We start from the raw sequence: 25,900 nt of genomic DNA, 5'->3' as shown, positions 1-25,900 counted from the left end.
TAATTGTGGCAGGTGGAGTGCAGGAGAAGAGCCTTTTGTGCCACAGCCACCATTCCTAGGAGCATCTTGCTATTGGAGGTGAGATCTGTCCCCTCCCTCCTGGTCTTCAGGAAAAAAACCTTAAAACTTGGTTGTGCCCATTGGGGCATGGAGCAATGAAGGAGAAGCAGTTGCCTGGAGATGACTGGTGCACTAACAGAGAAGGTACCACCACCTTTCCACTCCAGACCTGTGGGTTTTATTAACTTGTTTTAATCTTTTGTAATTTTATATTGTTTTTATAATTGTTTTTATATCTGTATGTTTTATTAGATTGTAAGCTGCTCAAAGTCACCATGAACCACGAGATGGGCAGCATATTAATTATTAATTAATTAATTAATTAATTAAATGTATCAGCATTTCAATTCAAGTGAAACCAATCCTAGACATATTGGCCAGTTTGCCCCTCAATACTTCCCACTGTTTAAGAAATGCCTTTTGCTTCTATCTATGTGGATCAGTTAGTATTTTTGAGAATTCTAGTTTGGGGGATTTAAATCTCCATGTTTGACATAGCAACATAAAGAAGGAAAAGATACAGTACAGTAGTTACTTTTGATCATTCTTGTGAGTGCACTCCTACTCTGACTGATGATTTCAGAGAGAAGGTTCTTAGTATTATACATCAAAAATATTATGCAGTTTTTTTAATATGTGTTTCTGATCAGATTTTCTCTGGAAAGAAAACCAGTACAGTGGAAGTAGTGGAAAAGAATGGGAGAATAATTAATGTAAGACAATCTCAACATTTTATATAAAGGGAGGGAGGGAGGGAGGGAAGGTAGGTTTGCATAGTTGTGATAGGATGTCTAATAGATATTAAGAGCATGGCAGAAAGAGGAAAACTGTTATTAGAAGGAGTTGCAGTATTATAGAAAATGTGATTTTGTTCAGGAGAGGAAGAAACATTGAAACTAACTCCACCTTTATATCAGGAATAAATTCATCTGGAAAATTGCTTTTACAACTTTTCAAGATTTGGTTATGTTTACCCAATTAGCAATTAAAATCTTTTCAGAAATCCCAGTAGTTTTGTTTCCAGGTGAGGATCTATAATTGACATCCATGAAGGACCAGGAATGGCATTGCAGTAGAGATTAGCAGCCAGGTGGTAAATTCTGTCTGGCTGTCGTCCGTTTTTCTGGACAAAGAAGATATCGTGAGACCACCCACATGCATCCTGGACAGTTGCTCCTCATGAGAAGACTGTATGTCTGGCCTAGTGAATTATCCACAGATGGATAACAAGAGTACCTAATGGACAATTATCACAGGCAATTTCACTGTCACATGCCCAAACAAGTCTGTATTTCAAAAAAACTATACCCAAACTCTTATATTTAGTAGTCAAGCAACAATTCAACATATTTAATCTCCATACAATTTGCCCTTGCCTCACCGTGTCCTAATAGTTACCTTTCAAAATGCATTCCAGCAAGGCATTGCCCTACCTCAATCAAGTTAAAAAAAATGTCCAAAGAAAACAAACACATGCCTTCCTATGTCACACCCTGTTCTTAGAGGGATCAACCATGAATAACTCATACGGGAGTCAGGAGAGTACAAGTATTTCTTGTTTGTGAATGGAAAGAATTACTTTTACAAATTAACAGACTAAGCCATGAATCAGGAAGTTCTCAGCCATAATTCTGTTTATATATAATTGATCATCTATTCCTCTCCTTCTTTCTCCTCCTTTTTTCTTTTTAAAGACTATTTTAATTGTTTTCAGTATAGGTAAAAAGGTAAGTCAGGAACAAAAAAATAAAATGGAAGAATGCAAAAACATAAGTCATATCTTTATCTAATAGAGTAATTAATAAAATAGTCTTTAAACAACATATTTAATTCTGATCATGTAAAAATGATGGTCCATTTCAGAGTTCATAGGTGAAGAGTAAACACATATCTTAATCAAAGATTTAAAGTCATGTATGGCAGAAACTTTGCACTGAAGTAAAACAAACATTTAATTCCTTATACATTATTACATAAATTCTGAATTTTTAATGCAGTTTAATATCACCTGTAAACCTTATTTAATTACGGCACAATTAACAGTGTGGTAGATAGAAATTAAATTAATGCAAATTTTGTCCATCACTGCAACTTTTTTTCCTGAGAAGAGGATCAGAATTAAAAGACTTCATTATTTAATTAATATTGATATAATTATAAGCACTAAGAAAATTAATAGACATTTAGAAAAAAACAAATGTAATGAGCACTATTTCTTACAGTTAAACCTTTTCTTTTAATCTGGTGTAATTATTTACTTGTTTTCATTTTCTTTATACATAATGGATTACCAGACCCACAGATATTTTATAAAACATTTAAAAACTTTAAAAATAAAAGGAAAAAATGTTGAGAAATATAAGCCCACGTGAAATTAATTAAAGTTAAGATGGTTGCTGTCATTGTTTTATGTGGGATCTGGTAAACTAAAATGTGATAGGATTGCTGAAATATTTTACTCTGTATAACAAAGTCTGTGTGATATTCTATATCAACTGAAAATCATTAATCTTTTGTAAAAGGATATGAAAGTAATTTTGATCTCTCTCAAGCTCCATTTTTTCATATTTGAATAAACATTTCATATCTGATTCAAATGGGAAGTTGAAAATGACAACTAGGGCGTACAAACAAGAAAAGCTTGAATGAAAATGATGATCTGATGACAGTTTTATATTGAATTACATTAACCCCAGGAAAGACAAAATCTAGCTATACCTGTGAGGAAATAATACCATCAAAGACAAAGCCAGGATTTTTTTAAAAAAAGATGGACAGACTTATATTTTTCTGTCTTGTCACAGACACTAATCGCAGCCTCCAATAAGGATCTCAAATAAACAATCACTATAGCGCTATATTAACATTTTATCCCAAAATGGTGGAAATCTCTGAAGCTGTAGATCAGAAGGAATCTTATAATGCTTGACCCATAATTAGAAAGATTTGTGCATGCGTGTTTATGTACGTCCTTTTCTCTCTATCACTATAGTCCTTTTCCATGCCAAATTTCATGAATTACCATCTTTTCTCATCAACATCAATTTTCCAATTAATTGAGTTTATCAACATTGAACTATCAAAGACAATGTCTGAATTCTTAATTCTGGAATAAGAAACAGTATGATTTTTCTAAGTGTTTAGCCCAGAAATATTGCCAATACTAGATCATAAGAATTTAATTTAAAGAAATGGAATTAATACACTTAGTAAAATTCAGAATCAAACACTTGTAAATACTTTGAAACTTACAAATATGTTTGGAGCGAGCCTTTTTAAAACGAGTCTCAAACCAGATGGACATCCCATCTTCAAGAAGCCGGAACAGCCTTTGTTTCTGGGGCTGATAAGTCTTGACTTTCCAGAAAAAGGTTCCCTGCAGCATCACCTTAATATCTTCATCATCTGACAAGCCTGGAGAGAAGGTGGCAGGGGGCAAAGATTAAACAAATGTAGTACTTAATGTGCATCTTGAAATAAACGAGCAAGAGGCATTGCCTTTTACCATGATTTAGAACTCAGCTCCAGGAACTTTGCTTTCTGGGCAAACCTTGGAACTTGTAAAATACTAGGACAAATGAACTTTTCACTTATCTACAATTAGCTAACGCCATCTAGAAGAATTCAAGAGGCAAGAAAACACTACATTTGCAATTGTCCTTTCTCCCCATCTTTTGGTTTTAAAAAGCCTCTATCCTGACGTTTTGGAAAAAGTCATTCATGGCTCAGAAGATGATTGGAACATGGAAAACATTGAAGCACTGGCAAAATGCACATAAGAGAGAGGTAGTTCAATATTACCGGTACCTTTCATTGTGGTTTAACCTTTCTAAAAATGAAAGCAAAAAAAAAAAAAAGCAGTATTATATTTGGAATGAGGAAAATAAAAATGGAAATACAAACAATGAATTTCCACACACAGAAATGTGTCCATTTACAGGATGCATATGACTAAATATATTCAGATGGATACTTTAATCCATAGGATGCAAAGTTATTGCACCTTTTATTCCGGAAAAATAGACAACTGTATGGTTAATCCCTATTACCAGTTTCTTTTTTTTCACCAAGTTTTTTATTAATTTTCCAATATTACATTTACATATTTGAAAAGTAGCATGGCGGTTAAGCACCATATTTCCATTACATTTGAATATCATCAGTACAAATCTCAAAATATTACAACAACTAATTCCCTCTCTTTCCCCCATAAGATCTACTGTCATTTTCAGATCAATACAGTTCTTATTCTATCAATCAAACAAAAATTACCTTTCTAGTATTCATCAATAATCTTCAGTCTATACATATCTTAATTAATTTAACATTCCATCTTTTAGATAATAACCTAATAAGTTTTTCTTAATTTTAATTTCGCATTGATATTTAAATTTAACATTTAATCTTTATCCCAATTTCTCAGTCTCCTATCTCATATTTAGGGCTAATAATTTATTTCTTTTCCTCTTTCTACTTCCTTCCTTTCTTCCTTTCCAGAAAAAGAGAAAAAAATAAATAAATAAACCATCAGCATTTATACCACAAGCCAATATACGAATTTAATTATTAGTATTTATACTTCTAAGTTTTATTTAACCTGTGTCTCAACTCATGACAGTATCTTAAATTCAAGTCTTAGTTATCTGTAAACATTCAAACTTTTAGCAAATCAGTGATTTGGTGATTAATTTTCCCTTAATATTTTAATTTAACGTTTAATATTTATTTTTTTTCCAAATTTTAATTAAGCACAATTCCTTTATCACAATTCCTCATATAATCTAATATTTAGAATACAAACCTCATATATAAATTCTACCATATATCTTAACAAACTAATAAGATATATTAGATATAACATTCTTATTTCAATATTTATATTTCTAGATTTTATAAAACCAATTTTTTATCTCAAATCATTACAATATCTTATATTCAAAATACATATTCTATCCATTTAGATATATTCTATTTTAGATCTCGTGTATAGATCAAAACCCCTATCCTTTTCAGTCTTATTCTAGCTTTTTTTCCTCTGCCAAATCATCTTTCGTATCTTCACTTTTAAATCATCAAAAAGATCTCCTTGTATTGTTGTAACTATTGTTTGAGATTGATAAGGGCGCTCAGTTGTTATTTTCTTAAGAGGGCTACTGATTTAGCAGGTCGTCTCTTTGTTTTTCCAGTTCGATGCAGTTGTCCCGAAGTATTTATCTTCTCTTTCATCTGTTTTTGTTTTTTATCTTCAAATTCCTTCTGGTTTATAAGAAAAGTCCTCTCCTTGTTCTCTATTATCAGTTTCCTTTTTGTATTTTCCACTGTTTGTATTTGTTGAGTATCTAAATCTTCTGTCATAGCATTTGGTTGTTTCCCTTTCTCTATAGAATTCTGTATAGATGATTCTTTAGTTGAAGTCATAGTTTGAGCTTGCATACTGAGAGTTTGGATAATTGCTTTTAACATATAAAGAATTTGTTCCTGTACTTCCTCTGTGGGAAAAATCCATTCCTGTTCTTCCATTGTAGTGTATTAAACTAAACAAAAAACTTACAATCAGAAAGTCCACCAAGTAAAGCGCTGAGCTGAGTTTTTTGCAGATGGTGCTTCAAGGTTGCTTTATATCTTATCTATTTTCAAGGTTTTCAACAAGTCTCTCTTAAAGAATAGCAGGTTAGAGTCTCAAATTTAGCCAGCAAATGTCATCTCAGAGTTAGTTAGATCTTTTCAGTTTCCCCCCCCCCTCTATTTTAAGGGGGAGAAAAAGAATCCAAATCTTCAATAATAGTTAGAGTAAAAATCAGAGAAAAAAAATAGAAAGTAGAAAGTTACAAGTCTTATAATCCACCAGTTTTAGAAAATAGAATTCCAATTAGGATCCCAGTATTTTTTCCAATGTTTTAAACTCCCGAGTGGTTGATAGCTGCTGTTTCTGGAGGGAGGGCTAAAATCCCCCTTCCCTCACAACAGGGGGGAAAATACTTTAGCAGCTTATGCAGGTAATTAAGTAATTAGGATGTAAGAGAGGCAGATCTCACCCAATCCTTTCCACACTGCTTTGAAGTTGCCAGATGTTAATGTGACTTTGGCTGTTAGCAGCCTAGGGACGAGCCATATATCTATGGCTGGTCCTTTTGTCTGCTGGTTTGGAAGAATTGCTAGCTGTAACAGGAGAGTTGTTGCTCTCCTGCAATCCAGCAAAAGCTCCTCCTTGCTGGCCGCCTCTTTGGGGCAATTTTCGGCCCTTTTCAGGGGCCCCCAGCGATGTGAAACTGAATGGGGGAGAGAGAGCAGATCTCCCAGCTGTCCATGGTGGTTGTGTGACGAAACCGGAAGCCCCCTATTACTAGTTTCTGATGCCCAAAGGGACAAATAAATATTTAATCTTCAGTTAAAAGATTTAATAGCCAAATTAAAGACTGCTTTTTCTGCCACATTCAGAGAGGGCAATTGTGTTGAAGGAGCTTTATATTTCTTACTAAATTATTATCCTCCACTTTCTGTTGGGGCTTTCATAGTTTCAATGTTTGGATAACAGAAAAAAAAGGAAAACAAAGAGACATTCCAAACACAGGTGGGGCAGGTATTTTTCTCTGCCACGCCTGGTCTGCCACTTGTCCAGCAGAATGCTTCATATCATTTCCTGAAATGTATCAGCAGAAATAGTTCAGTTCCATTAAATAGATGAGCAAAATAATAGAAACAGGCTCAGAGATAAGATTCATTTGGATATAATTTAAAAAATTAGAAGCAGCAAAATCAATGTACAAAAAGCACACATTGTGCTGAAATCTGGATTATTCAAGATAAATATTAAAATGTCTGAATGAATCTATAATAACATTTTTAGAAAGGGAAACACTTCTGCATAAAGTATTATGTAATTTGAAAATCATTTGATAGTAATATAACTTGGCAAATAATTTATTTGAGTTTTTAAATGTTCCATATATGTTTACATATACAAAAAATATGCAGGGTTTGTACATATGGGTCAGTCAAGCAAATGCAGCTATTAAATATGTGGAAGTACAAGTATGAACTGCACCGATATGATACCTGGTGTGTGTGTGTGTGTGTGTGTGTGTGTGTGTGTGTGTGTGTGTACGCTCGCATGCATATATGGGTATGGGTGTGTATGTTGACTCCTGATGACTGCCTAGATTAGTCCTTGAAATTTTCTTGGCATCATTTTCAGAAGTGGTTTGCCATTGTTTGCTTCCTACAGCAGAGAAAAAGTGGCTGGTCCAAAGTCACCCAGCTGGTTTTGTGTCTAAGGTGGGACTGGAAATCACAGTCTTCATGTTTCTAGCTTGATGACTTAACCACTACACCAGACTGATTCTATGATGCATTGTTGAAAGAATATCAATTTTTCAAGAACCTGGCAATCATCCAGACCAGCGGTTCTCAATCTGTGGGTCGCGACCCCATTTGGGATCGAACGACCATTTCACAGGGGTCGCCAAACAAGGCTGTCTGCCATTTTTTCCCCTTTTCTTTAGCTGTGCTACTCCCTCTTATTCTATTGGCTTTTGAAAGCCAACAGAATAGACTCTATTCAAGAGACTCTATTCCATTGGCATTCGAAAGCCAATAGAATAGACTCTCTTGAATAGAGTCTAATTCTATTGGCTTTCAAAAGCCAATAGGAATTGTCCAGGCTGTCTCTGCCCTGCTGAGCCCGCCAAAAGCTCCAGTCTGCAAACGGTGCTGCAAGGAAAGCTTCCCTCCCTGCTGAGCAACTACTAAAAGTAAGTAAAAGAGGGCCAGGGGTGGGAGGTGGGAGGCCGGCAAGTGCAGGGAGGGTTGCTGGTGCGCGTGGGGCCCAGCGGGTGCCTTACATGCCTGGGCTGGGCCAGCTGGTGGCCCAGCCGGTGGTCGCCCTGCGCCATCGCTGCTGCTTGCCGTGGCCGCCCAGGAGCGCCTGGGCCTGCCTGTCGCCGCCCCAAACGGGCGGTGGCCAAGGTAAGACTAGCGGGGCAGCGGTGGGCACAGGGAGGGTTTCTGGCACGCGTGGGGCCCGGCGGGTGCCTTACCTGCCTGGGCTGGGCTAGCTGGTGGCCCAGCAGTGGTCGCCCTGCGCCATCGCTGCTGCTTGCCGTGGCCGCCCAGGAGTGCCTGGGCCTTCCTGTCGCTGCCCCGAATGGGCGGTGGCCAAGGTAAGGCTAGCGGGGCAGTGGCGAGTGCAGGGAGGGTGGCTGGCGCACGTGGGGCCCGGCGGGTGCCTTACCTGCCTCGGCTGGGCTAGCTGGTGGCCCAGCCAGTGGTCGCCCTACGCCGTCGCTGCCCCTTGCCAGCTAGGCCTCGGCTGGCGCAGGGGGCGGCACCATGCATGTGCGGCCCTCCCAGGCAGGGAAAGTCCTTGACTTACGACCGGTCGGGTAGTCCTTGACTTATGATCGGTTGGGTAGTCCTCGACTTACGACCGGTTGGAGGGTCGCGGCATTAAAAAGGTTGAGAACCACTGATCCAGACCCTCTTCCAAAATATTCCCATGCATTCCCCTCCATTTTTCCCCCCTACAGAAACTGAGAATATTTCTTGATGAAAGCAGCCCTCTTTATATCCTGGGTCTCCCCAAAATAGGTGTATTTATTGTGCTCTCTCTTCTCTTTGGCTTCAGGCTTCCTTGGAAGCACATTGCCACTTGAATTTCTGGAAGCACATTGGTTAAATAACTCTGTTATATAGCTTTAAGAAAAGAAATGGGTCAAAGCAGCTCCCTCTCTGGTTGATCAACAGACTAGTATAGAGCATAATTTGCTGCTTCCATATGTCTTCATGTTCTAGCCCTAGAGCAACTGATTGTAAATAGACAATTTGTACTACAGGAAAATAAAATTAGAATCAGATTAGGTTAAAAATTGGTTGCTAGATTAAAGAAGCTTACTGGGCTCAGGGTAGGAAAAGATCGGCCTTTTCATCTTGTATTATTTTTATACTTAAAAGGTAACTCCAAGTAGTATGCTTGGTCTGGAATGGGACAACTTGCCGCAACCAACTAGCCACAGGACAACTTGCCATGGGACAAGAGCTACATTAATATCGAAAAAATAATGAAACATAATCATTAAAAAGAATGCTAAAATGAAATCTGAATGACAAAAAATATTTATTTTACTATTTTAAATAATTAAATTGAATTGTTGAATTGTTCCACAACGAGTTATCTGTGGTGATTGGCTGCGACAAGTTGGCTGTGGCGAGTTGTCATAGACCATGCTTGATCTGCCTAATGGGGAGAAGAGACCAGACAGCTCATCCAGCAGTTCCTTGTGTTATTTCACCTGGAGTAACAGTGCCTAAACTAGACATTTCCCTAAAGAATTGAGAGGTACAAAAGAATCTCCCTCCAACTTTTCAAGCAAGCTAAGCCAAACCACTGAAATTACCCTCAGATAGAATACTAAGACACAACTGAGACATTTGCCTAAACATAAGGTGGTACCCTAGTTAACTATAACTTCAACACAGCTAACAGGAATAGCTCTCTCTCTACCAATCGAGTGGAATATAGGGCAATTTAAAGAATATACACACATTTCTTTTCTTTAACAATACTATTTCCTCCTGACACAAGATCTTCACTAATAGAAAATCTGCACCACACATACACACAGAGAGAAGTTCAGCCAAAAATGATAACAGTAAGAGCAGTTGGGGAAGAAATAATTGAAATTGGAAAATTTAGTAAATGGAATTTAGTAAATGAGAAAACTGTATCATGTGATGAATGCTTTTCAAGTAAATAAGAAAAATGGAGAATGCCTCTCAGCTCAGAGATAGATAGCCAGGACATATCTTACAGAACAGAGTAACATGGAGGATGGGCGGTTGAGAAAATATCCAGTTTCTAAATCTCTCTCCTACCTCAAATAAGCAAAACAAAGCAAAAAGAATCATAAATACAGAGGGTAATAGAGGACCATCTAGATCACTGTTTTTCAACCTCTGAGGCTGAAATGTATTGATCTTGCTTGTATTTCCTTCTATTCATAATATCGAGCATTTACACATACATGTCTTTCAATTCTAAACCTAAAAGAAAAGTGAAAAGTGCAGTTGTTTTCTGTACTTCAGGCAGAATAATTTCATGGTGAGAAATGTCCTGCTCCTGGCCTACAAGGCTCCACTTTGAAGGGAGGAAGTTATTGTTATTTGTTCCAAGAAGGAACACAGGAGTGGTGTAATTTTTGCAGAGATCATGCAAACCCATGCAATGGGGTGGAGAAAGAAAGGTTGGGAATATTGTCAGTACAAAAATGGGCAAAGATTCCTGTTTGTAATTCAGCTGATTCGTCATACAGAAAACTGCAGTTGTGTTACTGTCATCATCATTCCAATACAGTAAATACAATGAAAGCACCACCACACATCATGTTATCACTTTTCCAGCTGTTTGGGGGGAAAAAAGCAATGACTATTTTCCTAGCTTTTGGGCACAGCTAGAGATTTTAGCTGATCTTTTAACAAGGAACAACCACATCATCACTGTTGTTTTAAAAAAATATTTCTCCTGGCTCTGATGCTTAAATACAATGCAGAGAGGACTACAAAAGTTTTGCTTTTGGCAAGATCAACTTGTCATTTTCTGTACTTTTCTTTATCCATCCCACAGATCCCATCTGTGTTTTGAGGATTTTGTTTATAGCCAGCTGAGTGACAATAGGTCAAAAGGATGTGTATGACTAACCACAAGGTCAGCCATGGATTTAACAGATGTGTTTAACACAGAATTATCTTTTCAAAGAGCATGTATCCCTTGTAGATTCCTACATACTTTGTGAAATTCACATATGAATAGTAAAGCAGTGATAAAAGCAGATCAATATGCCACTTCTACCGTATAAGAAGGGGATTTTATTAGCTTAGAATCTGTTGGGAAGGAAATCCTATCACCAACATTGCATACTTTTTCCTACTAAAGTATTCCCACTTATCTATGTTTTATATGCACAAAGTTTGCATTTACTTTCAAACCTGAAGTTATTTATGAGAAGAATCTTGGATTTTGTAGCAAAGGAGACTCATGTAGGAATTATTTGTCACTGGAGTTGTGTGTTTTATTTGTCACAGCATTCCATCTCAAGATCCCAAGTGCAATTTTTCTAAACAGGGCAATTTTACAAGAAAACTAAGGATTAAAAAAAGCATTGGGAACTTATGAATTATTGATAATGCACAAAGAGAAAAAAGGAATACAGGGAAGAGCCAGAAGAAAGTCACCTTTGAATAAGGATATATTAGCCTTCAAACATTTTCATAATGCTTGTTATCCTTATTGCATAGCTGAGGAGCAGAATTACACCAGAATCCTCCACAAAATTTCCAAAATCAAGTTTGAAATAAGGGAGGAAAATGCCATGAAAATAGTCTTAAACTGTGAGGGTTTAGCAATCTGGACTTTTAATTAAAAGCAACTGACTGTTCCAAACTAACAATCCTATACAGAAGTAATCTACAGAATTCAACAAACTGTACTCTAAAGCAGTGGTTCTTAACCTTTTTGAACGAATCGCCCCCTTGAGCCAATGAGGAAGTTGTCATCGCCCCCCTCCTCCAACATAACCTCTCAATCACAACATAGGAAATAATTCTTCAATTTATCCAAACACTTTTTTTGTTTTCTTTAAAATTGTCATCAGGACATATCGATGCAAATAATTTATTTCCAGTCTTTTTCCCATATATCAACTGTGTGAAAAATTTTTGGTGCCACCTGTCACTTTATTCCCAAACTTCGTGATACATGTATTTCATTAGTATCTTATTTATTCAAGACACTTAAATGTAATGACCACTGAAAACAAAATTCAATGGCAAGAAAGTGAAATGCCCGAAAAGAAAAACAGTAGCATTTAATGATTGAATTACGTGAAATTTAAGATGCAAAAAGAAATATAAAAAGGGCATAAGAACAAACCGCAATGCAGGAACTAAGAATTTTAAGACAAAAACTCTAAAACTAAATTAAGATTCGAGGAAAGTATATATAGTCACGCACACTGTAAAAAGGATTAAAAAGGCACAAAGAAAATATAATATTGAACTGGAGTGCACGCTAAAAAAGTACAATACAAAAGGTTTTACAGAGCCACTCAGCATGTGATGTTTCGAAAGAAGCTCTCCCCCTTCCATCAGATATACAGCGATTCACTGTATGAAAAAGTCTCAAAAGTGTCCTCAAAACATCTCGCTCCATCGCCCCCATATCGCTCCCTTTTCGGTCCCTCGCCCTTGTGTCGCTCCTTTTTGTTCCATCGCCCCCCCTGAAAAACGAAATCGCCCCCTGGGGGGAAATATCGCCCAGGTTAAGAACCACTGCTCTAAAGTAAATGTTTATAGACCTAAATCCCATAAACTAAGGTTGCTGTGTCATTTATAGAATTATACAGACTACAGAAAGCACCAGCTGTTCTGGAGCTTTATTTTCATACAAATTAGATTAAAAGATGGGAGATCCTGAAATTGCTGAATGGATCAGGTTTTATTTTGGGGACAATTTAGTTCATTACTCACAAAATGTTTTTTGTTACTTTTTGTGTGCCATTCCATTGTCTTATCACATTAGTGTTTTTCAACAAAAAGGGGATGTTCCCTTGCTGCTACACAAGATAAGTAAGAGACAATTGCCCTTCCTAAAGGAGCAGATATAAATCCTTAGAAATTGGTGGAAACCTAACAGAAGCCCAAGGAGAGAAGAGGGAGACCAGAGAGGGGGCAGACCTTTCAGTATCCAGGTATTTATGCTGAGGTAAAAGAAATTAAGCATCCTGGCAAAGTATTGGGAAAGACTGCAAATGGAGCATGAGTATCTGTAGGATGTGGTTAAAAAAGTCAACACCCATAAAAAAAACTGGTCACATTGTTGCAGCTGCCATCTTATTCTTGTGACCAAGCCCTGCGGATACTCCTGAAATGGAGAAGCTGATGAAAGCTTCTCATTTTCCTCTTCTCTCCTTGGAAAAAAGCAAGAATCTCCTTCTTTTGTTACCCTTTCTCTATTGTCTCAATAATGCTCTTCATTTGAAATCCTTGTCTGTTCCCCTTTCTCAAGTACCAAAACTCAGGATGTGCATCATTCAACTACTTCCACTGCCTCTCCTTCACTAGCTCTATTGCCTTTCTTTTGTTTTCCTTGTAAATTTTCTCAATGGATTAATGTCTTCCTTAATCATTATTATCATTATTTATCAAATTTAGATATCACCTGTCTCCCAATGACTCTGGCCAGCTTAGAATTGTTAAAACATTTAAGAACAAACTAGAAAGCATACACACCAACAAAAAACCCAGTAACACAAGACAGAAAAACAATGATGGCAAAGAAAATAAAGAAATAAAGAAAATGGTACCAGTCATTCTCTTCAAAGCCCTGTGCAAATAACCAGGTTTTAAAGGCCCTTCAAAACCCCAGCATGATGGGAGCTGTTTGAACCTGGGGAGGGAGAAGGAGGACTTCATTTCAGAGGGCAGGTGCAGCTATAAAGATGTTAAGGGTCCTGATAGGCAGCACTGTTTAATTAGTGGGACCTTGAGTGTGCCAGCCCATCCAATTCAAACCAATTGGTTTGATACTATGGGAGATAGACAATCCTTCAAAAAATGAGCCCCTGTGCCCTATTTCTTAATTCCATGGTTAAAACTACCTCTTCATTCTCTACAACTATGGGTACAAGCATTCCTTCCAAAAATCAGTCCACTGAGATATTGTCAACTTATCAGTGCACATATGACATGAGTAATTTTGGGGTTATGATTCCAGTTGATCTGGGGAACAGAAGTTCCCTTTAATTTTTGACTTTTGTCATTCCCCTGGACAGAACTGAAGGACAATTTGGTGGTTCTCTTGATTTGCAATTCATGCTCATGGAGCAGATGACACCCATGACTAGGAGGGCTTTTGCACAAATTTATCTTGTATCAATTGCACCCATTTCTGGATTAGAAGATCTTGTTCATGCTCTAGTCACTTCTTTGAGTTGCCACAATGCACTCTACATGGAACTGTCCCTAAAGGCCACCCAGAAACTTTAGCAATGATACATGTAGTTTTGGGATCCCCTCTCCCTGAGAACATCTTCCATCCCATCAGATTGGATAAGATTGGCTCATTCCAGATCCCTTCTATTAAATGTTGTCTGGCCTAGAAAGCAAGACTTTTCCATAGCTGTGCCTACCCATTGGAATAGCATCCCTCCAATTTGCTTTTTCTCTTCTGAAAAGCTGTAAAGACCTAGTGTTTCCCTCAGATACTGTGGTATGATGGGAGATGATCCCAGTATTTTCTGTGACTTTTGAAAGTGCACTGTTATAGCACTGATAGTGTGCTAAAATTTTAATTCTGTATTTGAGTGTTTTGTTTTTAGCTACTTCAGTCACTAATATAGGTGGCAATATAAATTTGTCAAAAAGTAAAATGAAGTGAAGTGAAGTGAAGTCAGCATTTATAGCCTGACCAGGAATCATAATCTAATGAAATTCTTGCAGAAAATATTGCTCATACATATCAGGAAGGGAAACTGAATTATGATATTGAAGCTAATCTACAGTAGGATTACAAGATCTGTCTTGCAAAACTCTGCATGACCATGGGATGGCAGCAGAGAAATACAGAATGATGGTAGAAATGATTCAAATTTGGTAGCCATTAGAATTCTAAAAGCATTTTATTCCTTGTTGGCATGAGGAGAAATTACAATAAAATATATATATAACATATCTCTTAGATTAGCTTCAGTATCATAAAACTGCAAATGTGTATCTTATTTTAATCCAGAATCCAGATGCAATTGAATAAATTAGACGCTGCCTAGCTTAATATTAATTGAGTTAATATGTTCAAATGTGTTACTAAAGATAAAATTATCAAGCACATAGTAGGGTAAGGCTGAAGAAAAATCAACAATGCTTCTGCAAAAAGTAAATCCTGTTTGGTTAACCTTTTAAATGCTTCAAATATACAAACAAGCAAGTAAATCAAGGTGATTGGAAAAACATTGATCACTTGCATTTGCCAAGGGATAGTATCAACATGATGAATTAATTGCAACTCTTATGCATATTGGGACAAAAAAAGGCAATTTCACACAAGGATAACATTTTAATGGTATAACCTATGTTTTAGATTTGTTTCTTCTTTTTCTTTTTTTTAAGAGAATGAGAAGTGAAAAACAGTAATTAGGAAGGGAAGAATGGGAGATAAAAACAGAAAGACCGCTAGTTATAATTTGGAGTTAAGTTGAGTGATTCTGGTTTTTGAAAATCTGAAGATAAAAACTATATGTGCATTAGAGTTTAGCTAAGTGCATGTAATGTCCTATGTCCTCCTCTGAATTCCAGTACTCAGTGGTAGAAATATGTGATATTTTGCCAAATCTAAGGCAAAAACATTTGGCAAGGTATAAATAGCATTCAGAACAATGTTGGTAAAAACAAGATGACATATGAGTAAAACGTCTTGCAGTTTTTGACCTTGGAGGGCTGGAAAACTTACATAAGGACACCAAGGTTAAATATAGATACAAGGAATTTCTTCTGCAATACGCACTGACAGTTTCTATGACGCAGTAATGAAATGATTCAGATGCTATGGGAAGTACAGCTGAAATAAGATTGAGCTGGGCATTTCACATAGATTGCACAAAAATGTAATACTACTACTGGTGTAGCTTGGCTCTATTTTCCTGTATTGTGAGATTTACTGAGTAGACGTGGCTGTCTGAAACCATGACCAGCATCAATGCATCATGTGAAAAGTGACCCTATGGAAAGTGCAAAAGCAGAAGGAAAATATTGCAAAAGAGACAATGGCAAATAATCAGTGATGCAATAAAGCTCTTCTTCCATTCTTACTCAGGATTTAAAAAAATGCATTCTCTAATTAGACAAAGGCATTTTCATTTTATTTAGCTTCATTTTCTTAAAAAAAATTATGTGCAAAATTCCTTCACCTGGGAATCCCAATTAAATAATATTGTGAACTAATTGAATTTCTTAATTCTATGAGGTAGCGCCATATGTTAGCAATGTCCAACTGTGTAATTTATCCATGCCTTAGTAGCAAGATTAGTGTTTCTATGAAAAAAAACTGTACTTTATATAACAATAAAAAGTAGTTTGAGCTACCTTAACTTCATTTGAATTAAGTACAGAGCAAATCACAACAAAATAGTAGCAGAAATAAAACATCTGAAATACCTGAATAAAAAAATAATTTTGTCAGACAAAAGATGCAACTTAGTTTATGAGATTTCCACACCTGGAAAAGCACCAAGGATAATGTTTTAAGAAATGTAGTTAGTAAAATTCAGTACAGAGGCCAAGGGCAGACCTCTAAGCTTTTCAATCAGACCTTTAGGCCATGCCATTGACTTTGCTCCATGTGGCTCCTATAACCACAAGACTGAGGAAGAAACCTTCCACAGGTTTAGAAACAAATCTAAGAAGGGATTGCATTTGTTATGATTATTCTTATCCAGTAATTTTGCCCATGATAGCATGGATTGGGGCAGTTTTAGAAATATTAAATGAACCTAAAAGAAACTGCAAGAATACCTTGTTTCATTGTGCTTTGCTTTATTACATTTCACAGGGGTTTTTTTATTGCTTTTAAAATTGGGACAGAAAACCAAAGCAAAAAAACCCAATACAAGGGTGTTTCTTTTTTAGTTTCAAAGGATTTAAGTTGTTCTACTATCTCAATGCCTCAAAAGTTGAGAGTGCTACTGAGCCAAATAATATTGTTAACAAAAGTTGTTGATGTAAATATTGGCATTGAGTTACATGATGATATTTGTCTCTTAAGACAGGGTATTTTAGAAATTCATCTTCACCATCTAGCAATTGATCTAAACTCAATATCCCTGCTTCCATCCAATTTGTCCATATCATTTTTCCCCAGTTTATAAAATTGAATTTCTCCATAAAATTAATTTAGCACAAGAAAAGGGGTTGAATGTTTTTTTATTACAAATATTACATTCCATAATTTTCTGACTAATGTAATTGTTTCCACATATACTATAGTTTTATACGTTTGGATCCTAATACTATAGAGCAAAGGTGCTCTATATCAGAGGTCCCAACCTTTTGGGCACCAGAGACCAGTTATGTGGAGAGAGGTTTTTCCACGGACGGGAGGGGCCGTGGTTTTGTGTGCTGCCTGCATCCTGTGGATAGGGCTTTCCTTGTTTGTACAGATCAGTTGCTGGCATGCCGTGGCCCAGTACTGGTCCACGGACCTGAGGTTGGGGACCCCTGTTCTATATGTATATTCCAACATTGCCCAAGTCAGAAAAATAAAACAAATAATTGTTGGCTTCCAGTATTTAATACATGATAATAGATAAACATGATGATATCGTTTTCTTCAGGTTTTTGAAGGAAATGGATTTTGGAGAACAATTCATTCAAGGTATTAGTTTGAGTTGCACATCTCAACATGCACATATTATTAATGGCAAATTGACTAAAATATGTAAGATACAAAAGGACACAAGGTAGGGTTGTCCCCTATCACCACTGCTCTTTATTTTAGTCCTAGATGTTTTGAATAGAGATACCAGTTGAGATAACAAAATAACTGGTGTGAAAATCAAGAAAGAAACTTATAATTTAAAAGCCTTTGTGATGATTTAGTTGTATATTTGCAAGATCCCCAAAATATTTTGGAACATTTGATGAAAAATGATTTTGGATCTTTGGCTGGTTTTAAAATAAATAAACAGAAAACAAAAACATCAATCAAGAATATTGGTGCACATGACCATGAAAACTTAACGAAACAATCAGGTTTTAAGGTGGAAAAGTAGATTACTTATCTTGGAGTATATTGTCAAATACAAACTCTAAATTATTTCAAAATAAATATATACCCATTTGGAATGATACAAAGAAAGACTTAAAAAGCTGATATAAATTGCAACTATCTCTGTTGGGTAGAATCTTCATAATCGAGACAGATGTTAGTTTTATTTCAGGCCTTGCCAATATTGATGACAGAGGCTCCATTCAAGCAATGGCAAATTTCTAAATTTAGTTGCAAATAAAAAAAAAACAGAGAATTAAGTATAAATTGTTTTCAGGATATCAAAGAAAGAGATGGCTTGGATTTAAAATTGTATTCTGAGGCATGTTGTGTGGTTTGACTAAAGGAATGGATGACCATAAAGAATAAGAAGGTATTGGATATGGAAGCTCATGAACTGATGGCACATCTATCAAAGGTATGATAAAATTAAAATGAATTTAGATTTTAAGAACCACTTTATTAGGCATGTAGAATAGGTAGCAGTGTAATGCTTGGAATAAATACAAATAAGTTTTTTTCTGAAATATCTCTGGGTATAATCTCAAAAGGCCTTTTTTTTAAAAAGGAAATGATACTGGGCTCCTATTGGTGGAGTTATAAATGAAATAATATCCTTTATTCAAGGTAAATCTATTCTAAAATCAAAAGAATATTTAGAGTTAGAAGATTGTACATGTCACTGGTCTATCTATGTACAACTGAAAGATTTACTTTGGATAAAATTATATTGTGGTGTTCAAGCTTTTAAATTGAATTTGAAATGATACTTTGTACTAATGATTAGCATTCTATAGATAATATTTATAAAATGCTGTTACAGTTGAACCTAGAAAGAAAATATGTCATACACTGTATGATTTGATGTGCAATAAATTTTTATTATAATATAGTGCTAGAGGAATGGGAAAATATATGGACTAAAGGACAGAAACTCATGTTGAATTATATTCTTAAAGATTTTATAAAATGATGTACTCATGATATTTAACATCAGATAATTATTGAAGATGTAACAGGGTGTTTTGAACATCTGTTGTAAATGCAAATGTAAGGAGGTTGCTCTTTATCTCATGTGACAGACCTGTGATAAGATAAAGAAATATAGGGAACAGAGTTATGGTTTAATTCATAAAATTTTAAACATGGACTTACATTGGAAACCGAAAACTGTACTGCTAGGATTATTGGATAAAGAAATGGGGGGGGGGAATTAAACTTTGTTGCTATATATGTTAATGGCTACCCAGAAATGAAAAGAAGCATTAATTTTCACAACAGAGGAATGGGTTGAAAAGATGATGGACAGGAGGAGATTATGAAGTTGAGTACAATAATTAGGGACAAGAATGTAAATAGTTTTCTGTTTCTGGATTTTCCTTGTGAAAAAGAAAAAAAATGAAATTTTGACTTTCAGTTTTGACAACTAGATGGGTTACTGCTACAGAAACAGCTAGCAATTACTATTTGGTATAAGCAGAAAGTTGATACTATAATTTTAATAGATATCTTACTATACTCCCCCAAAAAGAATCAGAAAATACTGCTTTTTGTTTCTTGTCTTATTTTATTTTCCCTCTTCCCTCACTTTATCTCCTTTTCTTCCCCTTTTTCCATTTCTTTATTCATTCATTTTGAGAGTGTTCATCTTTCCCCAAAGTGTAAAGTTCAATGGCTTCCCTCTAGTGATAACAGAAGAAACCTCTATATCGTATTTATATTACACGCCAGCAGCTGATTTGTGTCTTTTGGTATACACATACCTAGATATTTAATGGATTCAGTACAAACACAGGTGCTTCAAAGATACTACTTTTTTTTTTTTAACAAAGCCTCTATCAGTAAAAATTTGGAAGGCAGATACTGAAGCTTAAGATCAAATACTTTGTCTAATGAGAAGAAAAAACTCTGATGTTGGAAAAGATTGAAAGCAAAAGGAGAAAAGGGGCGTTGTCTTACCTGAACGCCTTTTCTCAGCATGAAGATGTAGCATCCACCGATGGGTAATCAAAGCCTTCCTGCTTGGATTTAGACTAAGACCAAACTTTAGCCACGCCTCCTTTGGGTGTTCCTTTCCCAGTTTTGTCAAGGCGAAGCGTTCATTAGGTCCGACACAGTAGCTCCTCCTGAAAGAAATCTGCCTAGACTAACTGTAAAGGTGGGTGTGGATGCTACATCTTCATGCTGAGAAAAGGTGTTCAGGTAAGACAACGCCCCTTCTCCAGCATGATAGATGTAGCATCCACCGATGGGACATACCAAAGCCACCCATGTTCCTGTTGGGAGGGAAGTCTAGGCTTATGACTCTTGTGTAGAAACTACCTGCTGCAGAACCCTTCTGCCGAAGGATGCGTCTGAGGCAGCGAATTTATCAAGCTTGTAATGCCTTATAAATGAGGAGGGGGAAGCCCAGGTGGCTGCCCTGCAAATTTCCTCAATCAAGGCCTGGGTAGACCAGGCTGCAGATGTAGCTGCGCTACGCGTCGAATGAGCTGTGATGTTGGCCAGAACAGGAAGAGACTGAGCCTTGTATGTATAAGAGATGCATGCCCTGATCCATCTACCAATGGTCGAGGATGATACCTTCAGACCCATGGAAGAAGGTTGGAACGACACGAACAGTGCCTCCAATCTACAAAACGCTGCGGTTCGCTTCACATAGTGATGCAAAGCCCTGCTCATGTCTAATGTGTGCCACAACCTTTCAAGACAGTGAGACGGTCGTGGACAAAAATCCGGAAGAACCAGATCCTGAGACCTATGGAACCAGGTATTGACTTTTGGAATGAAAGAAGGATCCAATTTGAGGATCACTCTGTCATCCAGAAAATTACACAGGTCCCCTCTAACCGAGAGTGCGGCTAGTTCCGAGATGCACCTTGCCGAAGTGATGGCTATCAAAAAGGCTACGTTCCAGGAAAGGAGATGTAGCGAATACGACTTGATGGGCTCAAATGGTGACCCTGTGAGAACCTTTAGAACTTTCGGTAAGTCCCAAGTGGGATATCTGTGAACCACAGGGGGACCGGTATTAACAGCTCCTTTAAGGAAAGCCATAACTGCTGGATGATGAGATATCTGGACCTTGCAGATGAGAACAGTGGATAATGCTGAGATCTGCCTGCGAATGGTATTATGAGACAGACCCTTGTTCAGTCCTTCTAAAAGGTAGTTTAACAATATTGGAATGGTGATAGCTAGTGGGTTGACCTTCTTTGTGCTACACCTCGTACAGAAATTTTTCCACGTGGCATCATAGATCCTGTTGGTCGAAGGACATCTGGAGGCTTGAATTACAGCAATCACTCCAGATGAATAGGACTGTGTGGCTAAACTCTCCTGCTCAAGTGCCAAGCGGCTAGTTGAAGCCACTGTGGGTCCGGGTGTTGGAGCTGACTGAGGGAAATGTGATCTGATGGAATCTTCCAAGGCGGGGAGACCGATAGGTCCACGAGATCTGCAAACCAAGGATGTCTTGGCCAATGTGGGACCAGCAAGATTAATTCTGCCTGTTCTAATAGAAGCTTCCTGATGATGGCTGGAATCAGAGAAAGTAGAGGGAATGCATACAGAAGTTCCTTGGGCCATCTGCTGCGTAGAGCGTCCGTTCCCTCTGCCCCCCGTGACAGAAACCACATGAAATATCTGGGAAGCTGCGCGTTTGCTGGTGAAGCAAACAGGTCTATTTGAGGCTGTCCGAACCTCTCTGATATCTCCCTGAAGAGGGCCGGCTCCAATTGCCACTCCGAGTGGTCTATCGTCTCCCTGCTTAGAGAATCTGCTTGACTATTCTCCTGCCCAGAAATGTGTTCTGCACTGATGGATTTTAGATGGGATTCTGCCCACAGACCCAATGCTAGGGCTTCCTGCATGAGGGACCAAGACCTGGTTCCTCCCTGCCTGTCGATATGAGCTTTGGCTGCGACATTGTCTGTCATTACCAGGACATGATTCCCTGTCACTACGTTGGAGAATTGGTGAAGAGCCAGGTATATTGCCCTGAATTCTAGCCAATTTATGTTGTGTGCGAGATCGCGTTTGGACCATTGACCCTGTGTCATGTGTGTCTGTATGTGAGCTCCCCAACCAAACAGACTGGCGTCCCTGGTCAGGATGAGTCTGTGAGGCTCCTTGAAAAGAGACTCGTTGTGTATTGCTGGTGACCCCCACCATTTGAATGACAGCAAAGTGTGATGTGGAACTCTCACCTTCCGTGTGGAAGCACTGATGTTCCACTTCTGGAAGGTGAGTAGGAACCATTGGAGATGTCTGGAGTGAAGTCTGGCCCACGGCACTATTCCTAGGCAAGAAATCATTTTCCCCAACAGTTGCAATAGCTGGACAAGTTGGACTACCTTCTCCCTCTGGATCCTGTGAACTAGAGATTTGATGCTGTCCTTGTGTTCCTGTGAGAGATAAAGCTTGCATAGGTTTGAATCTATCATCGCGCCCAGATGTAAGATCCGAGTGGTAGGTGTGGTGTGGCTCTTTTTGAAATTCACAGAAAAGCCATGTCTCTGAAGTGTCTCTATTGTAGTTTGTAGATCTACCTGTGCAGTGCTGAATGAACTGGACTGGATAATTATATCGTCCAGGTAGCATTGTACTCTTACCGGGATCAGCTTGAGATGGGCCGCTAATACTGCCAGTATCTTTGTGAATACCCGAGGTGCCAAGGATAGACCGAAGGGGAGGGTCCTGTACTGATAATGTCTGCCTGCATGACAGAAACAGAGGAATCTGCAGTGATGTGGTCTGATAGGAACATGAAGGTAGGCCTCTGTCAGGTCTATGGAGGAGAAGTAATCTCTCCTTCTGATGCTGGCCAGAATGGACTTGAGGGACTGCATTTTGAACCTCCTGTAAATTAGGAATCGGTTGAGTCCCTTCAGATCCAATATCGCTCTCCAAACCCCCGAGGCCTTGGAGACCACGAAGAGTATGGAACAGAACCCCTTTCCCCTTTGATTCAGAGGAACTGGTTCTATGGCCCTTATATCTAATAAGTGTGTTATGGCTGTGGTTACTAGCTCGGCCCTGTGTGCGTGTCTTGATGCAGGACACTGAAGGAAGCGGTCTGGCGGAATGGATTTGAGTTCTAGGGCTAGACCGAATCTTATGGTCTCTCTGACCCAGGTATTGTTTGTAGTGACCTCCCAAGTGTCACTGAAAAGAGCCAAACGCCCGCCTATGGGAGGATCCAATTTGGTATCACTTGGACTTTCTGTATGGACGGCCTCCAGCCCCTCTGAAGGGGCGCTTTGCCTGGAATTGACCCCGGCTCCTGAATTTTGGTGGTCCTGTTGGTGATCCTGTCTGGGGGAGAAGGATCGGGAACCTCTGGGCCAATCCCAGGACTGCCCTGATCGAAAGGGCTGCCTCCATTCCCAAGAACTTCCGTCACGAAAGGACTGCCTGCGAAATTCTTATTGGGGCCTCTTATCCATCTTCTTGGATGGATGAGCTAAGGTCTTTCTCTTATCCTTCCCTTCAACCAGGTACGGCTCTAGGATTTGGCCAAATAAATTCTTGCCACTGTAGGTGTCTGTAGCTAGATGCCACCTTGACTTTAGGTCAGCCCTCCACTGTTTGAGCCACAAGAATCTGCGAGATGCTACTGTGGCCGCAATAGATCTAGCACATGGTTCTCAACCTTTTTAATGCCGCGACCCCCAACCGGTCGTAAGTCGAGGACTACTCAACCGGTCGTAAGTCGAGGACTACTCAACTGGTGCAGCACCGTTTGCAGAATGGGACTTTTGGCGGGCTCAGCAGGGCAGAGACAGGCTGGACAATTCCTGTTGGCTTTTGAAAGCCAATAGAATTAGACTCTATTCAAGAGAGTCTATTCAAGAGAGTCTATTCAAAAGCCAATAGAATAAAAGGGAGTAGCACAGCTAAGGAAAAGGGGAAAAAAATGGCGGACTGCGTTGTTTGGTGACCCCCGTGAAATGGTCGTTCGACACCAAATGGGGTCCTGACCCACAGGTTGAGAACCACTGATCTAGCAGAAAATTTGGTTGAATGGAGGGATGCATCTGACATGTATTCTGCCACAGATACTAGCTTAACTAGAGTCTGTTGTGCACGTACTTGATCCAGAGGAATTAAAGCCTGTAGTTCACGGAGCCAGATGATAGAAGTTCTTGTGAAAAAGGACGAGGACGATGCCGCCCTGATAGCCCAGGCTGAGGCCTGGTGGGCTCTGCGGAGGGAAAATTCAAGTCTTTTATCCTCTGCTTTGAGGTGCTCAGCCATGTCTCCAGAAACAGTGGATGTGGAGAACAAAGATGTTAAGGGAGCGTCCACTGTAGGCACCTCTAGAAGGGAAGAGAATGCAGAAGATATGTTATACAATCTCTTTTCCGTGCTGCTAGGAGGAGGTAGAGTGGCCAATGAAGTCCACTGTTTCTCCACCGTCTCTCGGAAAACAGCTGGACAAGGAACCTGTTTTTCCTCCACCACCTTTACTGCAAACAAAGGATTTGACTCCTGTGCAGTAGAAGTAGATGCTTGGGTTCCTGCTATGAGACCAAACTGGCCGTGGTGCAGCCTTTAGCAATAGTGATTTGAATAGGTTTGGATCAAAAAGCCCCGATGTTGGGGTCGGATCCGGAGCCACCTCCTCATCTTCAGACATGGCAGCGTCAGTTGTCTCCAGGTCCACAGACTCAGCTTCCCCAATTTGAGATGAAGTCTCAGAAATACCTGAACCCGCTGACATGTTCAGTGCAGTCTGCGGGCAAGGGTGGAGAAGGTGGTATCTGTGCGCGCCCCTTTGCCAAGGAAGAAGACATAAATTGATCAAAGGCATGATGCATAAAGCTCTGGAACTGCTGAGCCCATAAGGATCACTCAGCTGAAGTAACACCAGCAGCAGTGGCTTCAGGAGCCTGCGTAGTGATGATAGCAGGTGAAATAGAAGGACCAGGGCGAGGAGGTGAAGGAATAGGCTGAATAGGTGCAGGTAGACTAACCTGTTCAGTTCCCTCTTGAGGAGACCAAGCTTTGGGGGCTTGATAAGACGGCACCAGCGGGGGCTTATATGGTGAACTGCCCAGAGAAGCAGGGGGAACCACTTCAGCTTCACTGGACCTGAGCCTTTGTGCTTTGGAGAATTCTTTCTCCAGTGCCTGATGTCTCTTCGAGGCCTCTCCCTAAGCAGTCTTGGAGGGTTCTTTGGATGTCAAATGCTTGGTTTTGGCCTTTTTCTTTCCCCCCGTGCTCAAATCAGAAGATCTGCATTTAGATTGTGTTGGGGGAACATCAGAACCCTGCAATGTCTGAGGAGTCTCACCATCTGCCATTGTACCCTGGACCTTCCAGATAGGAGAAGCCCTGGGAAGAGGGTAAATACACAGATCAAGTTGCCCGGGAGGAAAGCTTCCTGCGCCCTAAGACAACCACAATGACAAACAGCCAGACAGCTACCTAAAACTGTCTGTCTAGGCCCTGCTGACACAGTGCCGTGAGTTAAAGAGAACAGGTCAGGAAATTTGCCCACAGAATTAAGGCTACAGGAATCAAACACAAAATATACCTCCTGTAATGGAAGCTCTATGAAGAAAGCTGGAGAACAATGACTGATAAACCCCCCTCAAGAGCCCAACACAGTGGGCTATTGAAATAATAGGCCTGTATTAGAATCAAAAAGTGACTCTCACTATGGTGGCCACACCCAGCACAGGATTCAAAATGGCGGCCGCGAGTCTCCTTGGCGCCTAAAAATGGCTTCTCCCCTTAGCTCGAGCTACAAGGCAGCTTCTCCGAGCTTGCTTTTGAAATTCCCCGTTCAGGGAGACCAGGGGAGGGAAAGTTCCACCACTCGCCCCCCCCCCCACAGTTATAAAGCACTACAACACTTGCAATTCTGTAGTGTAGGGGAGTCTCAGTGAGATCCTCGATGGTGCCTCGTGGCCATGAGGCAAGAGAGGCAATCCGGCTATCCGGCTGAATCCTCCAGAGCACTGGCAATAAAATCAGTCCCGGGCGCTAGGGAAGCCTCCCTTGTGCGCTCAATAGATGATAAGA

The 25,900-nt window shown here is 39.1% G+C and overlaps 1 protein-coding gene across 9 annotated transcripts in view; it reads right to left on the bottom strand.

Annotated features, from left to right (window-relative positions):
- Nucleotides 1-25,900, bottom strand: part of PLCD3 (phospholipase C delta 3) — a 92,652-nt gene that overhangs the window by 45,258 nt on the left and 21,494 nt on the right. For all 9 annotated transcript variants that reach the window (XM_039331384.1, XM_039331383.1, XM_039331388.1 and 6 more), the window contains one exon: nucleotides 3,313-3,474. In XM_039331384.1, the coding sequence (XP_039187318.1) occupies nucleotides 3,313-3,474 (162 nt within the window). The remainder of the gene's footprint in view (nucleotides 1-3,312; nucleotides 3,475-25,900) is intronic.

Source organism: Crotalus tigris, unplaced genomic scaffold (genome assembly GCF_016545835.1).
Source record: "Crotalus tigris isolate CLP2741 ecotype Arizona unplaced genomic scaffold, ASM1654583v1 scf7180000024437.13266115, whole genome shotgun sequence".
NCBI lineage: Eukaryota > Metazoa > Chordata > Lepidosauria > Squamata > Viperidae > Crotalus > Crotalus tigris.
This window is presented reverse-complemented; position numbering and strand designations above follow the sequence as displayed.